At 57.6% G+C, this 23,972-nt stretch overlaps 1 protein-coding gene across 3 annotated transcripts in view; it reads right to left on the bottom strand.

Annotated features, from left to right (window-relative positions):
- PRKCA (protein kinase C alpha) overlaps nucleotides 1–23,972 on the bottom strand; it is a 288,858-nt gene that overhangs the window by 6,805 nt on the left and 258,081 nt on the right. For 2 of the 3 annotated variants that reach the window (XM_060395901.1, XM_060395903.1), the window contains 4 exons: nucleotides 14,118–14,198; nucleotides 9,457–9,564; nucleotides 8,691–8,831; nucleotides 1,748–1,795 (listed from right to left, as the gene is read on the bottom strand). In XM_060395901.1, coding sequence (XP_060251884.1) covers nucleotides 1,748–1,795; nucleotides 8,691–8,831; nucleotides 9,457–9,564; nucleotides 14,118–14,198 — 378 coding nt within the window. The remainder of the gene's footprint in view (nucleotides 1–1,747; nucleotides 1,796–8,690; nucleotides 8,832–9,456; nucleotides 9,565–14,117; nucleotides 14,199–23,972) is intronic. The other variant, XM_060395902.1, reaches the window with a different exon arrangement.

The raw sequence follows: 23,972 nt of genomic DNA, 5'->3' as shown, positions 1-23,972 counted from the left end.
CACAGCAGCGTAGGCAGCACTGCTTGGGAGCCTGACCCCCAACTAAGAGGCAGGGGTGTCCTGCGCACACTCCAGTCCCCAGAGGGGCGGCAGGCTGGGGTCCCGGATCTCAGGGCGACTCTGAGGCAGAGTGCTGGGGGTGCCCTGGTGACATGAGTGACCATCTTCTCCTCCCCCAGCGGGGACCTCAGGGTGGCACAAAGCAGTCCTGAGTCTGCGGAGCTCCCCCACCTCTCACAGGGCACAGGGGAGATGTGGGGCCACCCCACGCTCCACATTCCCGGGGAGTGCAGAGCGCCTTCGGAGTGAAGGCCAGCAGATGCCCACTCCCACATTCGGGGCCCCCACCAGACCATTCAGAGTCCAGGCTCTTCAAGGAAGAAAGGACGGGAATTTTCCGAGACTCAATCAGGGGCCACACTTGATTCATCAGGAAAACCGACCAACAGCAACCAACCTCCAGACACTCTGGGGCCCCCACGACCGGTCAGGACAGAGAGACGGTGCGGGTGCAGCGGTCAGGAGGTGGCCCCAGCCTGGCGTGTGTGCTGGACGGCTCCCTGGGCAGTCCCAAGCCCAGACTGCCTCTGTGGCTGCAGCAGTGCGTCTGACACCCCAGGAAGGTGGGGGTTCAGGGCTGAAGTGCCGGGCGGTGGCTTCAGGCAGTGCACATGCTCCCCTGAGAAGATGGGGAGCAAACACTTGCCTCCTGCGGCTGCCATGAGGTCAAAGGAGCAGCTGGGGAACCCTGAGCCGGCGATGAGGTCCGACATAGACCCAAGATGGGCCCCACAGACGCGGGCATCCGGCAGGGACCAGGCATGCAGCTAACTCGTGAGGGATGAATGAACTATTAGTAATCCGCCTCCTGCCCGACTCTGGATGGAGCACTGCCTGCCTAGTTCACTGGACGTTGGGGTGTCTCCCACCCCATTCCCTGCTCTGGACTGAACTGCCTGCCTCGTTCTCTGCACGCTCCTGGCCATTTGGTAAAATCATCGAGGAGTGAAATGAATTGGGGAGGTCAGGCTGTCAGGAGGGGGTCGCAGGAGGCTTGGGATACGCGCTCCCCTCCTGGAGCCCCACAGAGCTCACAGCCTCTGCATTTGTGCACAGGGCCGCGGGGAAGAGACGGCGTCTGCTCCTCGGACACTCAGCTGGGACCCCGGCCTGCGAGGGGCCAGCGGCACCGCACAGCACACACGCTGGTCTCCAGCCTACCCTTCACACCTGAGTGTCCTGGTGACAGAGAGATTAGACCCAAGGGCACCAGCATGGGGATTAGGGTGAGTGTGAGTAGCTCCACAACGCTAAGTTACAGAGCAGAACACTAAACCAAACTCAGCACAGCGGGAAGGGTGTGGAACGAAGCTGGAGGAGAGGTGGACAGCACAGCGAGGGGAGGACACTCCCTGCGGGCAGGGACCGTTTGCCAAAGACCAGACATGGCAGCTTTGTCTCGGGGCAGGCGGGAGGCACATCGCCCGCAGTGGGGCTCAGCTCCCTGACTCTCCATTTAGTTAAGAAGCCGGTGGAAGGAATGAGCCGGCGCCTCCCGGGAGGTCCCGTCTGTACCAGAGAGCTGTCTGGCGAGGGGTTGGGACGCCGGGGCATCTGTGCTTCCTCAGACCAACATGCGGAGGGCGGGGGCTCCGTGCGTGGCCCAGGCAAGCGGGAGCACACGCCAGGACTAGGCAGTGCGGTTAGTTTGTTCATCGCATCACTCAAGGTTCCGAGAGGTGCTCACCGAAGGCCTGGACGCCCACTGAAGCCAGTGCATTTTGGTGCAGAAAGTCTGGAGGAGGAGAACGGACAGAGGAGGGTTTGGAAGAGAGTCAGTGCCCGTGCAGAGGAGCCACAGGGTCACATGAGCCACGTGGGGCACCTCTGAGGTGGACCTCCGTGTGAAGGTTCACACACGCACGCAGCCTTCTGGAAGCTTACAGAAGTGAGTGAGCAGCAGGCATGGTCTGTGCAGAGGGTGGTCTTACATCCTTCCCTGCGGCTTGACTGCCTCTTTCCACACACAGAGTTTGTATTTTAATGATAATTCAAAAAAATGGGCTGGGGCCTCTTTCACCTCCTGCCAGTGTTCCCTGGAGACAGACCCTGAGTCTCTGACAAAATTAAACATAACTCCTCTCACCTGCCCGCAGAGCCTCTTAGGGAAGGCTACTCCAGGTCAGGAGGTAGCTGATTTATGGGTGACTTTGCCCATAAGTGGGGCTTCCCTGGTGGCTCAGACGGTAAAGATTCTGCCTGCAATGCAGGAAATGTGGGTTCAGTCCCTGGGTCAAGAAGATCCCCTGGAGAAGGAAATGGCAACCCACTCCAGTATTCTTGCCTAAAGAGGAGCCTGGCGGGCTACGGTTCATGAGGTTGCAAAGAGCTGGACACAACTAAGCGACTCGATGGACGTGAATCTGAGTGAACTCCGGGAGTTGGTGATGGACAGGAAGGCCTGGCGTGCTGCAATTCATGGGGTCGCAAAGAGTTGGACACGATTGAGCGACTGAACTGAACTGAAGCGACTAACACTTTGCCCGTAAACAGACACACTGAAGGGGCAGGTTCCTGCAGGGTGAGGGCCTGCGTATCTGAGGGCAGAGGTTGCAACTAATTGCGCTCTGTATTCTCTGGCATAAAAACACACATGCCTCCTGGTCTTTCTTTACACTAATAGCTTTATGGCGTTCGAGGCTGCTTCTCCAAGGAGGGCTGTTGTCCTGAGTAGCATCGTGGGGGACCTTCCTCCAGACCACAGCCAGTGGCCACGGGTCTGCACTTTCCCCATTGCCTCCACCTCCCCACCCTGCCCTACAGCTCCCTGGGCCTTGCAGGACAGCTGCTCGTTCATATCGATAATTACTTTAAAAGTCTCATTTCTTCACGTTTCTCTCTTGAGCAGAATCGCATTTGGGAGCATGATTACCAAGGAATAGGAAGGCTTCTCGCCTCCAATTAACCAAGAAGATGCCGTCCTGGCCACGTTCCAGGCTTAAATCAACACCAGCACGTCACCTATGGCACATTCCAGTCCCCCAAGGCTGGTTAGTGGCCCCGCACTGTCGGCGACCCTCCCAGAGCCTTAAGCATCTTGACTTTAATTAGCATCATTGCAGCTGGTTCCACGGAAGGGCTCTGAGAAGGAACCACCTGCCACTGGGGAGGGCTGATGAGACGCGGCCCAAGGCTCCTGATCCAGCCTCCCCAGTCCTCCTCCTCCTCCTGCCTGGAGGGCAGCTGCTGCTCCCTGTAAGCACCTTCTTAGAGCAAAAGACTACAGCACCGTGAGATGCCCTTGAAAGTGAAAGTGGTCACTCAGTCGTGTCCGACTCTTTGCAACCCCCACGGACTGTGGCCCATCAGGCTCCTCTGTCCATGGGATTCTCTAGGCAAGAACACTGGAGTGAGTTGCCATGCCCTCCTCCAGGGGATCTTCCCGACCCAGGAACTGAAGCTGGGTCTTCTCCATCACAGGCAGAGTCTTATCGTCTGTGCCACCAGTGAAGTCTGAGAAGCCCTTAGTTCTAGGAAATGCACATGGAATAATGTCGGTGTGAGCCTGTGGCTTTCTCTCAGGGGACCCAGAAAATACATGTATGTGTGTCCTCAGCTCGCTGCCATCACAGAGATGCAGAGGAAGGAAGACACGGGGCAGTGGTGGGAGGCTAACACTTAGGGGGTCCAGGGAAAGGGCATTCAGCAATCTGTGCAGCTCTTCTGTTTCAAGTAATTATTTCAAAATAAATAAAAAATACTAGAACACTGCACTAACTTGGATAATAAAACCATCATCGCACTGTCTAAACAAACTGAGGACCCTGTGAGATAAAGGACTTTGAGGCGAATCTGACTGTGTGTCTTATCACCGTCCAGATGAAAGTTCTTTTCTGTTTTCGTAGGTAAAATAATAATAGTAATTTCTCAAGAAAGGCCACCTGATACAGACAGCCCTGTTTCTAAAGTTCTCTGCTCCCCTGTCAATCCTGGGTGTATTTCTCAGCGTTCACTTTGTAGATTAATTTCTAATCACCATTTCAGTGCAGTGGGTGCTTTTGGCTGACCCGTGAACTAACTATTCTGCTCCTTGGTGCTGGCGGATAGGATTCAAGAAGAGAAGCACCAATTAACTCTCTGATTAGGATATTCACATCAACTGTTATTTCTCGTAGGCAGGCTGAACGGAAATGTGAACGCTGTTCTTGGGCTTTTTAGTCGCATGAATAATTGTTGTTCAGTCATTCAGTCTTGTCTTGACTCTTTGTGACCCCATGGACTGCAGCACACCAGGCCTCCCTGTCCTTCACCATCTCCTGGAGCTTGCTCAAACTCAGGTCCATTGAGTCAGTGAAGCCATCCAACTGTGAATAATAAATCAAGATAAAAGCCTGCAAAATGCAAAGTGACACATGTGCTTCTGAGGGCGGCTGCAGGGATAAGGACTCGGGCCTTTCATGTTTTCAGGAAAAACAAACAGAAGGTGCTTTCCTCTTCCAGGGAGTTCTCCCGGTGCTGGCCAGGCAGGCGGCTGCACTGTCCTCTCCTGATACCTTGTTGTTTATGGATGTCACTGGGATGCAGCCCAGATCCTCGCATTTCTCATTAGTAACCGGACTCGAGTCCTTTCGGGGGCAGCGTCTTCTTTAAACTCAAAAAAGGGACCTTCTTACATGAGATCTTTGGGACACAGCCTCTTTCGATGACTCAGCTTTGTCTTTCAGATCATCAGGCAAAACTGAGGTTCTTGCTTTGTTGTATTTCCTTGAAAAAACTGAAACCCGCTTGGTTTGTACTTTTTTTCCATAAAGGAAGCTACGTGGCTGCCTTGTCTCCAGGAGAGAGCACGGCAGCACAGTGTCTGGTTTTGCCCAGTACACGAGGGATGGCCCGTCTCCTGGAACAGCCTCTCCGCCATCACACAGGGTGTCCCACCTCGGGGGCCGCGGGAGCAGGTGCACCCGAGCCTCCAGACTTGCCCCACCCTGTGGGAAATGGCCGTGGCCGCTCCTCCCGGCCTGTGTTCACGTGAGACCCGGGACAGAACCCAGGCTGTGCTGTACTGCAGAGCCTGCCCTTAATGCTGCCAAGAGGGCGAGTTCTCTCAGAGCCTCCTGGGAGCCCAGGGCCATCGAGAGGTGCGCTGGGCTGTGGGATTCCACATCTTCCAGGTGTGTGGGTACAGCTTCAGGGATGTAGCTTTGGGAGGAAAGAAGACACGCAGGGCCAGGACCCCTGGAGACCCCTCTCCCCCTAGCTGAGCTCCGTGGCGGCCCAGGGATAGAACATCTCAACCCTCCGAGGGACGTCAGTGATCCTGGAATAAGCTTTCACTGGAGGATCCAAAAAAAGGTTAAACAATAAAACAAAGATGAGCCTCCCAAGCTTACATGCACAAACTTGATCTCCAGCTGTGCCCTGCAGATAATTGCGGGCACCTGAACTCTGTTAGTATTTACAATAACCAAGACCATGATTTCACGAGGGCGGGCAGGTGCTAATAGTCCTTAATCCAATAAATCTCAGGGAAGTCGGCTCTCCAGCGCTTGGTATAAAAGCAACGAGCGGCCCTCACCAAGACTGACAGGCGAGGCAGCCAGGGCTTTAAATGTTGCTCCGAGCAGAGCTGCTGTCAGAGGTGGGCTCACTACATGCGGAAAGGAAGAGCTGCTGGCAAAAAAAAAAACTTGCTGATATTTTGTCAGCAGCGAAAGCCAGGGTGGTGCACCTGCGGCTCTCTCTGAAATCACAACACCGCCCACAGGAGAAGTCTCAGCTCTGCGTTTTATCTATAAGTGCCTCTGACCCTGTCGTTGGCTCTGGACGAGGGAACCACGTCGCAGGGTAATATCGGGGCCGCCGTGTTCCCTCTGCGGCCGCACGTCCGGGGCCTACGGAGCTTCCAGCGGGTGGAATCGGCGCTCCTGGGGCTGTTCCCGGTGCGGGAGGGCCCGTCCCCTGAGGCAAGGCCTCGCCCTGCTGCCCGCGGGCGCCTGCTGTCAGGAGGACTGTCCGGGCCCCTCCCCGCTGACGCTCTTCGGCTTTCGGACAGAAAGGCCACTGCCCTGCTCCTGCTCCAGCCCGCACGCGGTTCTGCCTTCCGCGCTTCTACATCTTCTCCAGCAGCGTCCTCTTCTGCGTCCACACGTGCCGGCGCCCCTCACCAGTCGCTCCCACCAGCAGGCCCCTCCCTCAACCAGGCCCCGCCCCTCCCGCCCCAGGCCCCGCCCCCGTCCCAGGCCCCGCCCCCTGCAGGTCTGGGGCTCTGCCCCATGATTCCTGCTTCTGTCCTGAGCTCGGGGCTGTTTCTTCACAACCAGGGGCAGCTGATCCACCCCCTTCATTAGTACCGTAACCCACGCTTGGTTAACCACCAGCCGGGCAGCAGCAAGGCTCCAGGAATAAAGAAGTAAACACACCCTGATCCTGGCTCAGCTGCCTGACTCTGGTCCCGGGAGTTCGGTGGGCCTGGGGAGCGACCTGCCTTCTCCACTACCAGAGCAAGGACCCCACGTTTCCCCCATGTCTGAGTTTGGGGCCACCGTGGCCACGAGTGGGAGGCTGTGCCAAGAAATGATTTCTTCTGAAGATGAAGTTAGAACAGAGAGAAGACGACGGATATTCTGGTTGACTCGGCTGCATGTCCCCTCTTTCTGGAGCGTGACTGACAAGTAATTGCACTTTGCTCAACACGCAAAGCAGGGTCAGCCCGTGCCTCTACGCTGTTGCTGCACAGAAACTGAGCTGTGAGTAGGACGCTACTGTGGGCTTCCCAGGCGGCTCTAGTGCTAAAGAACCTGCTGCCGGAGCAGGAGGCGGGTGCAATCCCTGTGTTGGGAAGATCCTCTGGAGGAGAGCATGGCAACCCACCGTAGTGTTCTTGCCTGGAGAATCCCATGGACAGAGGAGCCTGGCGGGCTGCAGTCCATGGCGTTGCAAAGAGTCGGACACGACTGAAGCGACTTAGGGCACGTGCACAGGATGCTGTTGTATCAGTCAGTTCAGTCGCTCAGTCGCGTCCGACTCTCTTCGACCCCACGGACTGCAGCCCGCCAGGCTTCCCTGTCAGTCACCAACTCCCGAAGCTTACTGAAACTCATGTCCATTGAGTCAGTGATGCCATCCAACCATCTCATCCTCTGTTGCCCCCTTCTCTTCCCGCCTTTAATCTTTCCCAGCATCAAGGTCTTTTCCAGTGAGTCAGTTCTTTGCATCAGATGGCCAAAGTATTGGAGTTTAAGCTCAGCATCAGTCCTTCCAATGAATATTCAGGACTGATTTCCTTCAGGATGGACTGGTTGGATCTCCTTGTAGCCCAAGGGACTCCCAAGAGTCTTCTCCAGCACCACAGTCCAAACGCACCAGTTCTTCCGCGCTCAGCTTTCTTCACAGTCCAACTCTCACATCCATACATGACCACTGGAAAAACCATAGCTTTGACTAGACGGACCTTTGTTGGCAAAGTCATGTCTCTGTTTTTTAATATGCTGTCTGGGTTGTGTACTGTCATATACCTCTCATATTTAACTTAAGAAGCCTAAATAGATTGAAAGGGGAGAGAGAAAATCCCTGACGGAGTACTCCACTGAGCCCTCCTGCAGCGCCCTTCATCACTGTCTTCATCCAATGCCCTCCTACACCAGGCTCTGCAGCGTGGAGGTGGGATCCACTCCCACGGGAGCTTCCTGACTCAGAGCCGGGACCGCTACAGAGAAGCTGGGTGGCAGAGACACAGGGCCCTACTTGAAATGATGACTCAGGAGGAAGTCAACTGACCTGATTAATTTCAGCTTTTCTTTAGTTTGTGCTAAAAATATCTTGGAAAAAGAAAATCAGTAGGCTCACCAGCAGCACTTTATTCTTGGAGGAGAGGACACATAAGCAGATTGAATGAGAAAGCTGCTGCTCTAAGAAAGCCACAAGCCCCCCAGGGCTACCTCGGCGCCCCGGGAGGGTCCCTGTGCAGGCTCAGGCGGCCCGTCGGAGGAGACAGATTCAGGCTGAACTAGCCCCGTGGACGCTCTGACGCTGCCTGTTAGCATGGCTGCTCCCCAGTGCTCTGGGAGGCCGCCCCCCTCCTGGCTGAGATGGGGTGTGAAGATGCAGCCACGGGCAAAGGGGAAAGGTCCCGGGGCCAGAACACCAGAGCCGCATCCTGGGTCCACCACTTAGCTGTGTGTGTCTTCGAGCAAGTGAATCAGCCTCTCTGTGCTTCCGTGTTCTCAACTGTAAACTGGGGACCCCAGTGGCCACCTCCCGGGTTGTTGAGAGGGTTAAACGAGCGAATTTGTAGACGGAACAGGCCCAGGGGAGGTCATACAGGAAGAACGGAAGCCAAGGCGCCGTGCTGGAGACGGGCGGACACGGTCCTTGGGGCGTGGGCCCGGCCAGTGTGCGGACCATGCCCAGGCCTGCCGGTGGGCCGGCTGAGGCCTCCTTATGCTTTGGGGTCCCCGCTGGCTGAAGCCAGGCTGAGAGAGCTGAGAGAGTCCAGGGGGCCTGCCAAGGCCAAGCCAGGAGGTCCTGCCCTGGTTCTCACATCGTGTTGGGGGAGCTCTGCTGCCTACGGAGGGCATGGGGGCCACACGACTGAGGCCCGCTGGGAACTGCAGAGGCTGGGGGGTCACCAGCCCCCTCCCTCCAGAAGAAAGCCCCGGATCCCCAGGAAGAAGGGCCGGGCACCGACTCACCACTTTGGGCTTGAAGGGTGGCTGGATCTCACGGTTCTCCAGCTTCTCCCAGTCGATCCTCCGGAAGAAGGCGTGCTCCCGCACATCCCGCTCGCCCTCGGGCCCGCAGCCCAGCCGCTTCCCGGGGTGCTTGGTCATCAGCTAGAGGCGGGGGAGAAAGAGGCTCTCAGTGGGACAGGGCAACGCAGGGGCTGCCGTGCACAGTCCCGGACTGTGTGCAGAAACCCGCTGATAGCCGAGCCGGAGCGCTCTTGCCAAAAAGATAAAAAAGGTGATGTGAGGTGATGGATGAGTGAAGTCAGCTGTGGGAGCCCTTTCACACTGTGCCTCTAGGTCAGACCATCACACTTAGGCCTTAAATACACGCCATTTTTCTCAACTACAATCAGTACAACTGAAAAAAGAGAGGAACAGATCCACCGGAACACCACCAGGGGTGGGTGGGAAGGCGGCTGACGCCAGCGCCCGCCCTCGGGCTGCTCTGCACCCAGATCGAGAGCCCCTGTGCCGCAACTGAGATCCGCCCGGCCAGATAACAAGCTTGTTAAAGGCACAGTCGCTACATCTGGTGTGTGCTTGAAGTGTCGCAGGCCAGCATCACGCGCCTGCTTGCTGTCTGGACCCAAATGCTCTGAACCAAGACTCATGGTTCGCAAAAGCACACTCTGTCACAAGAAAGGCGCCACCTGAAACCTGGGGGCGTGGGCGCGTGGCCCCCCGGATGCCTCTGAGACATGCCAGGAGGCATCTCCGGCCTGTGACTCACCCCTTTGCAGATGGACACGGCCTCCTTGGACAAGGACTTGGGGTACGAGACGTTGTGCTCCATGATGGACTGGAACAGCTCATCCTCGTCCTCGCCGTCGAACGGAGGCTGGTGCGGGGAAGAGGGGGAGGGGCGACTTAGGCTGAGAGGCTCACCCCTCGGCCGCAGATGCCGCTCAGAGCCAGGGAACAGCTGGCTCCTTGCTCCTGCGGGCTGCACACCTCGTGGGCTGATTACTTTTAATTAGGTTGGTGGTTGAGTGTGTTTTCCATTTTTTTCCTCTTTAGTTATCTTGCCCTGGGCAACCCCGAAAACCTTTAGGGAAAATGCTTTCGAGTAATGCTTCTAACGATTTGCAAATAAATTATAATTAATCCATTAACCTGTTCTTAATCTCTTCTGCTTCTCTTAGGTCCATACCATCTCTCTGTCCTTTATCGAGCCCATTTTTGCATGAAATGTTCCCTGGGTATCTCTGATTTTCTTGAAGAGATCTCTAGTCTTTCCCATTCTATTGTTTTCCTCTATTTCTCTGCATCATTCACTCACACAGGCTTTCTCATCCCTCCTTGGTATTCTTTGGAACTGCATTCAGTTGGGTGTATCTTTCCGTTTCTCCTTTGCCTTTCATCTCTTTTCTCAGCTACCTGTAAGGCCTGGGATGGACTGAGGGCAGGAGAAGGAGGGGACAGAGGGTGAGAAGGCTGGACGGCGTCACCGACTCCATGGGCATGAGTCTGAGTGTTAGAAGCCACTGGCTGTGGGAACCTTCGAGTCTGAGGCCTTGGGGGCTGGCCCAGGAGGAGCTCTCTGGGGAGGATGCCCAGGAGGCCTGGGGATGGAGGGGGGACAGGATGGCAGAGGGGGTGGCGGGGTGACCTGGCCACAGGCCTGAGCGGGACCGTCTCCCCTGGCCAGCGATGACCAGCCCATCTCTCCTGTAACGGGCACCCGTGGAAACGGATCCCAACGTGTCACCCCCAGCCTCGCAGCTGCCACACAAGTGTGAATCAGGGAAAGCAGCCTTGCTGTCTGGACTTGAGTCGGGTCGTTCACGTGGATCGAGGGGAACTAAGCTTTCTGTGGCTTCGTGAACAGACGCCTCCCACAGGGATTACAATCCAGCCAGTCTTACTGTCAAAGTTTGAAAGGGGAAACTAGCTGCTGCTGCTGCTGCTAAGTCGCTCAGTCGTGTCCGACCCTGTGCGACCCCATAGACGGCAGCCCACTAGGCTCCCCCGTCCCTGGGATTCTTCAGGCAAGAGTACTGGAGTGGGCTGCCACTGCCTTCTCCGGAAATTAGCTGGATGGAGGCAAACTTGAGCTTTGCCAGCTGCGGTCTCGCTGACAATGCTGCTGTGGAACTGGCTTTTCTGTGTTTACCAACTGAGGTATTTAATCTTAAAAAGAATGTTTCCTTGAGGGGAAAAAACCTAAATAAATAATACACAAGCCCCTTTCTTAATACCAAGCGCTAACATCACTGAGAAATAATGGCCCAATATAGGCAGAGCCTCTCATTTCTCAATTCTTAAAAGACTGTCTCAGTGTGTCTGAGACGTAGGACGCGATCAAGTCAGGAGAGGCCACGGGCGGGGGGTGGGGCCTCCCAGCCCAGCGGGAAGCCAGCAGTCGCCCGACCCCCAGGCCCTGGGCCAGGCGCCCTCCCCGCGCTGCCCTAGGGTCCTCCTCACTCCACTCCAGCCACCTGCGCGGCGTCCTGGCGTCTCTCCAGCATCACCGAACACCTGCGCCCCAGGGCCTCTGCCTGCTGTCGCCCAGCCTGGAATGCTCGTGGACACCCCTCCCTTCCTTGCAGTCCTAACTTCATCTTCTCCGTTAGGTCCTCCCTGGCCACCCTAGCTGACGTTCCAGACTTCCCTCCTCCAAGCCTGCATGTTCCTCTCCTGGTTTGCTACCCTTCTTCTGAGTTTATTGCTATTACAGTCAACCAACCGTAGGTCGAAAGTGAAACAAAAGTCCAAAACATTTTAAAAAGCAAAACCCAGGATTCCCCGGCCATCCCGTGGCTAGGACCTGCCTTCACCGCCAGCACCCGGGTCTGATCCCTGTTGGGACACTAATATCCCACAAGCCATGCAGGATGGCCAAAAATACATGAATACAGGAAAAGGGAAACTTGGATTTGCCACACACCGGCAAACACTTAAAGAGCACTGATGCCGTATTTACAGCTACATACGTAGTGCTTACAGCGTGCTGGTTTTCAGCAAACACAGACTGTTGATACCGTATTTACAACCACGTACGTAGCACTTACACCGTGTCGGGTGCACTGAGTAACACAGGACACGCCCGGCCTGCGCAGACACTGTGCCGTCGACTCCAGCACTCGCACCTCCAGGACCCGGAGGTCTGCGGGGTCGGGGAGCCAGTCCCCCTCAGTCACCCCAGGAACCCAGCAGTCTGTGGGGTCGGGCAGCTAGTCCCCCCAGGACCCGGCGGTGTGCGGGGTCGGGGAGCCAGTCCCCCCAGGAACCGGCAATCTGCAGGGTCGGGGAGCCAGTCACCCCAGGAACCAGCTGTCTGTGGGGTCGGGGAGCCAGTCCCCCTAGGAACCAGCTGTCTGCGGGCTTGGGGAGCCAGTCCCCCCAGGAACCGGCTGTCTGCGGGGTCAGGGAGCCAGTCCCCCCAGGAACTGGCTGTCTGTGGGGTTGGGGAGCCAGTCACCCCAGGAACGCGGCTGTCTGTGGGGTCAGGGAGCCAGTTCCCCCAGGAACCGGCTGTCTGTGGGGTTGGGGAGCCAGTCCCCCCAGGAACCCAGTGGTCTGCGGGGTCTGGGAGCCAGTCCCCCCCAGGAACCAGCTGTCTGCGGGGTTGGGGAGCCAGTCACCCCAGGAACCGGCTGTCTGCAGGGTCGGGGAGCCAGTCACCCCACGAACCCAGTGGTCTGCGGGGGCTGGGAGCCAGTCCCCCCCAGGAACCAGCTGTCTGCGGGGTTGGGGAGCCAGTCCCCCCAGGAACCGACTGTCTGTGGGGTCAGGGAGCCAGTCCCCCCAGGAACCAGCTGTCTGCGGGCTTGGGGAGCCAGTCCCCCCAGGAACTGGCTGTCTGTGGGGTCGGGGAGCCAGTCCCCCCAGGAACCGACTGTCTGTGGGGTCGGGGAGCCAGTCCCCCTAGGAACCGGCTGTCTGTGGGGTCGGGGAGCCAGTCACCCCAGGAACCCGGCGGTCTGCGGGGTCCGGGAACCAGTCCCTGCCAACGCTGAGCGGCAAACGCTCCTCATCTACGGTCTCTCTCTAGACTGCAGGCTTCCTGAAGGTCAGGTCTGTGTGCTGCTCAGAACCTTCACCAGGCACATTTAATACATCCGCATTGAAGGGATAATAAGTGAGTTGATGGAGGTGACTTGTCAGAAAGGGTGACTCTTTCCCAAGAACAAAGATTCAGAGACTTCTTTGGGGGTATTTATTTACATTTTCTCCTACGAAGGCTCTTAGCTACAGAGGGCAAACTCCTCGGCACACTTGGAGGCTGATGGGAAAGAGAAAATCGCTCAGTCGTGTCTGACTCTTTGTGTACCTGTGGACTACAGAGTCCATGGAATTCTCCAGGCCAGACTACTGGGTGGAAAGGCTTTCCCTTCTCCAGGGGATCTTCCCAACCCAGCGATCGAACCCAGGAGGGATTCTTTACCAGCTGAGCCACCAGGGAAGCCCCTGGAAGGCTAAGAGGTCACCGGAAGCTGCCCGGGACAGGATCATTGGCAGAAACGGCTGAGATGTGCCTGGGGCGCCCCAGCCCCGCAGCCCCACGCCAAGCGCGTGGCCAGTCCTCTGCCTCTCGGGGGCCCGTGGCCAGCACAGCGCAGGCAGGAGAGATGCATGTGGGCTCCAGGCTGGCCCCTCAACACTCTGCCCCCCCTCTCTCCACCGGCCAGTTGAGTAAGGAGGAGGCAGCGGTGGAACCTGAGGCCCTAGATGGCGGAGCCACAGCCGGGAGCAGCGTGGTCCGTGGACGACTGCGGGCTGAGCTCCCCACCCACAGGCCTGCCCCGAGACCCAGAGACGGACGTGCCCCTGTTGCTGCTAACCCACTGAGGTTTGGGGGGGTTGTCTGCCAACGGCGGCTCGTGTCCTGAGCCTAGTGACATGGACAGGAAGCCACACCTTAGAAAGAGGGACTCGGGCAGCGGTGCCCTTGGTGATCTGACCTGGCTCACACGGGCAAGAGGAGCCTAGTCTTCCTTTCCTCAACTGGAGGTTCGGCCTTGCTGACTTCTATGAAAAGTACAATGAATTGCCCAGGGAGAGATAAGGGCAGACGGAGAAGCTACTGAAACACCTCTTTGGGTTTAACTAACATCTTCCTTTGACGATGACTATCTCCACACACGCAGCAGCTGGTGCTTTCTGGAGAACCATGCACCTCACCCCGGCCCCGGCTAAGACACGGAAGCACAGCAGGCGGCTGCCGTCTGCACCGCGTGGGGGCTTCAGTGGGTGACGAGAAAGGTGCGCCGTCTGCACCCCGCCAACAGGGCTTTTTTGATCAGAAGATGAGCTTGGCACCAGTTCTCCCGCTCTCACCACGATCAGGGAAGTCCGACCGGAATCGGCCGCGTCCCACGACCTTGGCCTGATAGACCTGCAGCCGTCACGCCACGCGGCCGCACATGAACGTGAAAACGCGAAACTCACCTGCCCGGCCAACATCTCGTACAACAGGACGCCATAGGCCCACCAGTCCACGGACTTCCCATACGGCTGATAGGCGATTATCTGTGAGTAGGCAAAAACATCGACTGCATTCAGTGAGCGAACAGGGAAGGCAAGCGTGCAGGCGCTTACACTCCGCTCTCCACACGAGGTGGCGACGATGCTTGTCGCCACCAGGGATTATAGAAAGAGGCACTCGGGCAGCGGTGCCCTTGGTGATCTGACCTGGGTCATACGGGCAGAGGAGTCTAGTCTTCCTTTTCCCAACTGGAGGTTCGGCCTCGCTGACTTCTATGAAAGTACAATGAATTGCCCAGGGAGAGATAAGGGCAAATGTACAAGCTGGACCTTGTCTGAATCTTGATTCAAACCAACTGTAAAAAGAAGTCAGTAAAACTAAACTCCAGTCTTGAGATTGGATGATGTTAGAGGATTGTTGCTAACGTTGTTCCCTGGCTACAAGGTCTGAGGGTTAGTTACAAAGTGTCCTTCAGTTAGAAGTGAGAACTATGCAAGGCCCATGCGCCTCAGAGATGTGTCTGTGGGTGTAACATGACACGTGGCATCTTAGATCTGGTTTAAATACTTGCGTAAATGAACCCACTGGCTGCAGCTGGTGATGGGCCCAGAGACCTTGTCCCCTGCTCGCCCCTCTACCCCCTGGAGACTCTCAGATGTGCAGGCTTTTCATGTTTGTACTTTCTGAGTTTTCAGACAAGAACCGTCTTCAAGAGAAACTAAGGGCTCTCTGCAGGTCCCTCTGGCTCTCCTTGTCTTGCTGAGGAAACGAGCTCTGAAGCTACCACATCCGAACATGCGCCCCGTTCCCACCCACACGGAGCCAGGAGCACATCGTCCTCACGCTCTAGGCCCCCTGCCCCACCCTGGGAAAGGGGGTAGTACTGACGCGGATTTCTAAGAGACACTGCCTCGCAGGTAGGCTGTGGGCCTGAGCACACACGTTGCTGACAGTGGTGGCGCCCCAGGACTTGGGTGGAGGGTTCCGACAGGCGCTCAGTACAACTGCCTGCAGCTCTGCAGACAAACTGGACTCTGGGGCGCCCTAGAGGACCCTGGGGCGCCCTAGAGGACCCTGGGGCGCCCTAGAGGACCCTGGGGCGTCCTAGAGGACCCTGGGGTGCCCTAGAGGACCCTGGGGCGTCCTAGAGGACCCTGGCATACCCTAGGCTATGTTTCCCCTACGTCTAAGCAATGTCCTGGGACATGAGCTAATTTCCTGTATGTCTGTCCACCCCGTTCTTTTAACGAGTTACTATTTCTCACTGGGGCGTGAGGAGGATGTGCTCCTGGCTCCGTGTGGGTGGGAACGGGGCGCATGTTCGGATGTGGTAGCTTCAGAGCTCGTTTCCTCGGCAAGACAAGGAGAGCCAGAGGGACCTGCAGAGAGCCCTTAGTTTCTCTTGAAGACTGTTCTTGTCTGAAAACTCAGACAGTACAAACGTGAAAAGCACAAAAAACCCTACCAAAATGTGTCCCTAGCTTATTCCCTAATGACGTGAAATGCTGGAGCCCTACCAGTCCCCGATGGCCTGACCTGAGCGAGTAGAGGGCCACAGATCCTGTCTGGGAGAGGAGGGCTCACTCGCCCAGCTCCTAGCATGTCACGCTGCACAGTGTGTGCGGCCCAGGGAGCCAGCAACGACCGCTATCTTCAGACTTCAGGGCACAGAACCGAGATGCACAGCGCCTATGAAACTTGCCCCAAACCAAACAGATACTAAGTTATGCTCTGAATATTGACACATTTGTTTTAAAACTACAATTTATGGCTTTCAAATACACGGAACCACTCACACTGGGATTAATAAAATATGAATCAAAAGGCTCTGAGGATTAGTTTAACAAGATTCAAAATCATCATTCCAGTTGTTGTAACTATATTTCAAAAGCCCTTGAGTAAAATTTGTTCTTGTAACTATATTAAAGAGAGGCCCTCAATCTGTTCTCATTAATCAGTATCTTAGTGTTTTTAAGAATTTTTAATAGAAAGGCAGTTGATTTACAATATTGTGTTAGCTTCCGGTATAAAGCAAAGCGGCTCTGTCACATATATATGCATGCGTTTGTGCTAAGCCACTCAGTCGTGTCCGACTCTTTTGTGACCCCGTGGACTGTAGCCCACCAGGTTTCTCTGTCCATGGGATTCTCCAGGCAAGAATACTGGAGTCAGTTGCTATGCCTTCCTCCAGGGATCTTCCTGACCCAGATATCAAACGGCGGGTTTTCAACCATCTGAGCCACCAGGGAAGACTACACACACACACAGACACACACACACAGACACACACACACAGACACACACACACAGACACACACACAGACACACACACAGAGAGACACACACACACAGACAGACACACAGACAGACACACAGACACACACACACAGACACACACACACAGACACACACACAGACACACACACACAGACACACACAGAGACACACACACAGACACACACACACAGACACACACACAGACACACACACAGACACACACACACACAGACACACACACACACAGACACACAGACACACACAGACACACACAGACACACACACACAGACACACACACCTATATATGTTTTTAAAAATTCTTTTCCATTTAGGTTATTATAGGATGTTAAATATAGCTCTCTTAGCTGTATAGGAAAACTGCTGTCTATCTATTTCAGTTTTTGTTTATTTTGAACACAGGCTGTGCGGAGGCCCCACACTGCTGTGTGACCCACGAGGCTGAAGTGCGGCCTGGGTAGGGAACCAGCTTTACCTTGGACTCCACTTCCACCCACATCCGAGCATCTCACCATCCAGGCCCGCCTGCTCGCGGGCTGGAAGGTGCCCCCGAGTTCGGGTAACTGTCAGGAGTCCAGGGTGCGGAACTCTGACTCTGGCCAGAATGACCCACACACCCTAAAGGCCGCTTGAAGCTTTCAATGCTGTTTGTTCTGACTCTTGTACTGACTTGCTCCTTGCGGTCCATGTCCACAGAGTTAAGCTCTCCTGACTGGTGCTGAGAAGCCCGCTGCGTCCTCTGAGACGCAGCCAGCCAGCCCTGCTCGGAGCGCCCAAGGCCACTCTGAACCCCACAGCACCTGCGGGTGTTAGTAACGGGACAGCCTCAGGGGTTAGCAGGAGCATTTCCTCCTGGGGACCCTGAGAGTCCATCACGCCGGCTTTGCCCGGGATGGGATGAGACGGCTCTAAGATCTGAGTTGCCAGAGAGGTGGTGACCTCAGCGCCACACACCCTCAGTCAGCAAGAAGCAGACTTTGCCCCCAGTGAGCTGCTGTTATAACAAACATCTCCACCTCTCTGCAAAGGGGAACCTGCTAGAGACGGAACCCGCGAGAGAGCCGAGCACCTAGGAGCGCAGGCCTAGGGGAGACCTGCACTGGCCCCCTGAGCAGCCGCTCAGCCACGTGCGGCTCCAAGCCTCTGAGAAGCAGCAGTGAAACGGAGATGCACCTCTGGGTGCAAAACCCCCAAGTGCAGAATAGCCCGTGGAGAATTGTTCACTTTGGATATACTGGGTTCAATAAGATATATTAGAACTAACTTCCCCTCTTTCTGTTTTCAGACACATGGCTGCCTGAAGGCAGCTCTGGCTTGCATTCTATTCCATCTGGCGGGGCTGGTCCAGACTGTCTGAGCCCTACTGGCTCCCACCATCCAGTCCGGCGCTCCTGCTCCCACCCACCCAGGAAGCCAGCTCTGGGCGAAGGCCGTTGCTCAGGGACCGCCGCGCGGACGGGAGGCTGCCTTGGGTCTGCCCCCAAAGGAGACGGATGCACCGTCTCTGGCACTGGGAGCACAGCCCAGCCCAGGAGATGCCCGGTGCCCTGCAGGCCCCCGCGAGGGGCTGCCCTGGCGACATGGTTCCCGTCGCAGGAAACTCATGACAGGAGAGGCAGGCTCGCAGGAAGGCTGGAGCCGGCGGCCTCCCAGTGGCACGCGGGAGGCAGAGGCGGCCCCGGGGCCCGGTCACCAGCTCCACGGCTGTCTGTCATTGTGACCGTTACCATAGCCCCTCGAGCCACGTGTTCAGGGGCGTCGGGATGTTGCCTGTCTTGTAAGCAGGGTATGAACGGCTTTCTGCCAGCCTGGGCTCAGAACCAGGGAGGAAGGGGCAGGGGCAGGGGGCAGCCCTGGTCTCTTAGGAGGCCACAGGCCGGCAGCAGCTGGAAGGATGTTGCTCCAGGACCACCCCCCGCCCCGGCCCCCACCGTCCTGGGCCGACGCGGACGGGCCTTTGTGGAATCCGGGGCAGCAGTTGAGAGCAGCAACGATCAGGACTTTGACCAAGGGCCGGGGCCTCCTCTCTTCCGGCACGTGGAGCCCTCGTGAGGCGCCAGCAGAAGGAGCAGCCCGTTTCAAAGATGGAGGAGGAGGGACAGACGGGTCAGGCGGCCTAGTCCAGCCTCGGGTGAGCAGCCGGTCAGGGCAAAGCCGGGGCTTGCACCCGGGACGCCTGGCCTTGGCCTCCGCGACCTGGACCACGTGGTTCCTTTGCTACAGCTGACGGACCTGCATTTGCACCTCGCTGTCCCCTGAGCCGGCCTCTACCAGGACCCCGCGTTTACGTCAGGGCTCTCTCTCGGCCTGTGCGTCTCACCGGGCTTTGAAAACGCACCATGGCGAGTGCCACGACTGTACTCGAGTCTCCGCGCCCGCAGACCCCTCTGCGCCCTGGCCCCCCACCGACCGTGGTGATGGGCCATCTTCTCCACGGTCTTCTAGTTTCGCCTCTTCCAGACACGAGAGCCAAGCTTGAGCAGTGTCTTCAGGCTGGCTTCTGCCACTTCGTCGTGTGTACTGAGGCTCGCCCAGGCTTTTTCAGGGCTTGAGAGCTCCTCTCTTGAGTGCTGAATAACACCCCACCATCCAGACGTGTGGCAGTTTATCTACTCACTCACCTGCGGGAGGGCGTCTCGCCAGCACTCAGGGCTTGGTGGCTACAACTAAAGCTGCTGTAAACCCGTGTCTGCGGGCTGCTGTGCAGACACACGCTTTCAGTTTGTCTGGGTAAACACTTAGGAGCAAGAAGGCAGGACCGTACGGTGAAGACTATGTTTAGCTTTTTAAGAAACTGCCGAACTGTCTTCTGCAGGGGCTGTGCTGACTCTGAAGGAGGCACCCGTAAAATTCTGAATAAACCGTCAGACTTCTGATCTGGTGGGAGGACCCCGCGCCCACACACCTGGTGTGTCTGGTTCTGGAATGTGCTCTAGCAGGCCGCCAGCGGTCCTCGGATGAGGCGTCAAGCACACAGTTACCCGGGGAGAAAGCACCCCCGTTCCAAGGCTCTGCGGTAAAGCTCTAAGCTCTTTCTTTGGCCAATCTCCCTCCAGCTCCTCTGTAACATTTGCTCGTCAAGGGATAAGGCAGGAAGCTGACCGTGGAACAACTAGGGCTGGAGAAACACCATCCCAGTTGCCCTGGGCCCTGCAGCCTCTTCAGCCCCATGCCAAACCAACTTCCACATTGCCTGTTGCGCCCAAAGAACGGGACACCTTCAGATTCTTTCTCTTCTCCCAACGTGAAATTTTCAAGAGCCTCCTCAGAGCGAGATGCGCTGAGAATACGACACAGTGACAGAGGCTGAGTTTTAGCCCCACCTAAGCCACCGTGCCCCGGACGCGTCTCCCGTACCCACGGGGGCGGCCAGGGCCTGGCAAGCTCGGAAGCAGGGACACGGAGGGGGTAGGGAAGACCCAGGGCTCCACCCTGGGAGGGATTCTCAGAGCGGGTGGAGGGTCCTCCTGGCCCTGCGGACCCCAGAGCTGTAGGGGCTCCAACTGAGGAGGCCGAGGAGGGCGCTGGAAGGGAGGGGATGGTCTACCTCGGCCTGCACGCAGCCCAAATCCAGTGAGCCCTCCGTGTGCAGCCTGGGAGCTGAGCACGGTTTTAAATTGTTTAAATGCAAATGGAAAAATGTTAAAAAGATGATCAGTCTTTGAGCCTTTTGGCAGGAACAGTTGCTCAAATTGGCGAAATCTAAAATTTAGATGAAGGCAAAACCCAAAACATTTTCTCTCTAGCTCTTAGCAGAAAACACTTGCTGATCCCAGTTGGGTAACCAGAGCGGGGGCCTCCTGCCTGGGTCCTGGGCGCCTTTGAGACCTACCCCCTTCAGGGAGTGTGCTGAGGGTTCTCCGACACAGAGCTCAAGGCCAGCTGTGCAGGGGACGCCCCCCACGATCCTGGACAGCCTCTGCGGGGGGACAGGCCTCACCTCTACCAGGATCCAGGACTTACGTGTCTCCCCTGGACACAGAGCTGCCTGTGAACATGCTCTGACCCAGAGAATGTGGGGGGAAGACACAGCAACTGAGTTCTAGGTGCAGCTTAAGGGGCCTCATTGAGGTCCTCTGAAGCTCTGAATAAGCCACTGGAGGAGGAGAAATCTCACGCAGGGCAGACCACACAGAAGAGGACCCGGGGGGCCTTGTCCAAGAGCCAGAGCCCAGGGCCCCCATGGACCCTCCAGAGCCCGGCGGGCCGCGCCGGCCGGCACGTTCCTGCTGAGTCCTGACTCGAAGACTCCCAGTGCTGACTCGGTTGTAGCTTCAAGCCCTTAAGCCTCGGGGTGGTTACACAGCAGCAGACCACTGAAACAACCGCCAAATAAGAGACGCAACCGTGCGAAGCCCTTCCTGGAGGCCAAGCTTACTATGGGCAAAACCTAGTCCTCGAAGTGGCGCTTTGAAAACGGCACTGTGACGATTCCCGTTTTACAGACGTCACCCTGAGTTCTTAAAAGAGCAGAGCTGTAGCCAGGGTTGACTCAATGACCATAAAAAAAAAAAGTCACAAAATCAAACAGAACTCTTCCCTTCTCGGAGACATCCTGTCTGCGTGGGGCTACGCGACAGCAGAGCCGCATCAATCCAGAATCAACGCACGGCCGTCAGCCTTGGCCTCATGAGGGGCTCTCGAGCTCAGCCACGGCAGTCTGGTCACTGGTCTCCCCCGGGCCGGCAGGTGGGGGGCCCGACTCACTGCTCGTCGACCCCGTTGGACCCCCAACCCCCCATCATCTCAGGCCTCCTCTGCCGAGCACGGTGCGGTTCCCACTGCTCCTGGCACTTCTGAACAAGACGATCACTTGTGCAGCGACAGAACGAACCAGGCATTAGGAACACATTGTGTGCCAATAAGATCTTTATCAGCCAGAATAGAGGCTTTTTCAGAGTTTCACAGTCCAGGGAGTCTTTACGGATGCGTGCGGCACCCTCAGAGCAAGGGTACACTGAGGCGTGAGGGACACAGGCAGCCCTTCGGGGAGGGCGCCCTGGAGCCTGCCCTGCCACCTGTGGTCTGCAAGCCCCTACAGGCCAGCTCGCCTTTTCTTCGTCTGCAGAACAGGCACTGTGCCTCTCACCCCCAGGACTGTCATCAGAACGAAGGAGGGGACAGGTTCAGGAGTGCAGTCCAGGCCCCGCAGCGGGAACACTGCGCGCCACCTCAGGCCAGACGCCCGCCTGCTCCTCCCCACGGCCCAGGGCAGATTCGCCACACAAAAGGTGAAAAGGGATTCAGTGCTCTTGGCCCCATTTTAAAAAGATTTAAACAAATCTTCAACGGAAGGGCCAAGGGACGCAGCCACAGGGTCCCAGAGTCAGGATGTGTCAGCGCATCCAGCTCGGAGGACACGGCCAGGCCCGGACGGAGGCTCAGAGGACACGGCCAGGTCTGGATGGGAGCAGGTGTCCATCCCCAGGTGGCCTCCGGCCGCTGTGGGGGGACTGAGGAGCCCTGGTGCAGAGCCCAGGTCGGCCGGCGGAGGACTTGAGGCCACGGGGAAATAAACAGACCTCTGCCCCTCTGGTTCGTTATCTGGAAAATAGGGCCAACAGCACCGAGTTTGCAGATTAGACTGATGTCAAGGAGGTCAATGCGTCTCCACTCAGCAGGGCATCCAAGCAGCGTGGCTGATCTGCAGGGAGCGTGTCTTCTCTGGGGGAGCGTGGGAGGGGGAGGGGAGGCCAAGGGAAACGGGAGGGGAGAGAGGAGAGGGAGGGGGAGGGGAGGGCAGGAAGAGAGGAGGAGGGAGCGTGGGGGAGGGGAGGGAGCTGGGCAGCAGGAAGGGGCTCAGGGACAACATCACAGGAGGGGCCCAAGGCTCCAGAGAACTGGTAAACCCATTCAGCTCTGATGCCAGGAAAACTACGAGACAAAGAACCGCGGGCGGACGATAGAATATGCGAGGTAATACAAGCAACATCACTCCTCTAAAGATCTGAGACAAGTGTGCAGTTTAAGGAACACCCCCCCTCCCTTCCAAAGCGCCTGGCCAGGGCTCTCTAGCCGCTCCTCCTCGGGGCGGGGGAGGCAGGCAGCTGCTTCATGGGCTGCTGGAGCCGGTGGGCCGTGACCCGACACGGAGGGAAATCGGCCTTTGATGGCAAGAAGCGCCTTCCGGTTTATCCTTGTCTTTCTTAATCAAGGGCTTTCTCCGAGGCCACGCGCCCTGCGCTCACGAGCCCGACCTCAGAGCAGCCACTGCACCCCGCGCTGGCTTGGGTCTCTTCCCCGTCTCTTCCCGTCTGGCAGGCGCTAGCTTCCTGCCTGGCTGCCCGCCTGTGAGCGCCGAACGAGGCCCTTGTTCAGATCACTTGCCTTTCAGATCCTTTCACTCTCTCACTCTGCAACCTTTTCCCAGAGACCAGGAGGCATCTCCAGGGAGGAGGGTATTCTGGCCTCTTGGGCCATCTGGGTTCCTGGGGGAACTTCCCGTCCACCTTCAGACCCTCGGGGGTGCCCAGTCGTGGATGAGGGGAGCCACGAGGCCACCGCCTCTGCCCTGCTCCCCGTGGTCACCCCACACCCGTCCTGCGGGCCACGGCAGCTCCAGTCTCCCAGGCAGGGGTAGGGACTCCTCAGCGAGCAGCAGCCAAGGGTCCTGCCGCTTGGAGCTCAGCTGGAGACAAATAAGCAAATGCGTGAGCACGGGATGTGGTCCATCAGAGGGTGACATGTGCCACCAAAGGGGCCAGGGGTGGGGCCGGGGGGGCAGGAGGTTTGCCACCGGGGCCAGGGTGGCCGGGAGAGGCGACCTCCCACAGGTGACATCTGAGCTAAGGCTTCAGGAGGGGAAGGCCGGCCCAGGTGGAGGGAGGGAGAGAAGAATCGGGCATATTTCATAAACACTGGAGACTGCCGGCAGCTCTCGGTAGCCCCACAGGCGGGCCCCAGGACGGGAAACCATCTGGCCCCTAGCGCCCGTGGATGGGCGTGCACGTGCAATTCCGGCTGGCGGGCCCGGGCGGGGAGAGAGGGCATGGCAGGCCTGCAAGCCTCTCCTCCCGGGAGTGACCCGGGCTGGAGGCCCGTCTGTCGTCGCCCAGGGCAACGCGGGCTCCTCCGAGGCTCTGGGCTCTCCTGGCAGTGGCCCACTTGGAACCGCTTCTGTGTCCGACCCTCGGGCAGCCCCACCTCCACGGGGCCCTAGCGGGGAGCGTGCCCGAGGGGAGGGGCTCCCAGCTGCAGGCTCAGCCCGGCTTCTGGCGGGGGGGAGCAGGGGTCTGCCCGGGTACCATCCTGACTCACTGCCTTAGAGAAGAAAGGGTCTGGTCGTGACTGAGCCCCTCAGGCATCCACGTGGTCCGTATCTCCTCACGGCTTTCCCTCGGGCGTTTCCTTCTCTCTGGAGATGGTGCAGTTCGCGCAGAGGACACACAGGCTTTGTGCTCAGTGTCTCGACTCCAAACCCCACCACTGCCTCCCCCAAGTCGTGTGCCAAGTGTGACAGGCAGACGCTGTGTTCCGAGGGCTTGGTCTGGAGAAGAGGGTCTCTGCGTTGTGGGTGACTCCC

The sequence above is a fragment of the Ovis aries genome, chromosome 11, assembly GCF_016772045.2.
Source record: "Ovis aries strain OAR_USU_Benz2616 breed Rambouillet chromosome 11, ARS-UI_Ramb_v3.0, whole genome shotgun sequence".
NCBI lineage: Eukaryota > Metazoa > Chordata > Mammalia > Artiodactyla > Bovidae > Ovis > Ovis aries.
This window is presented reverse-complemented; position numbering and strand designations above follow the sequence as displayed.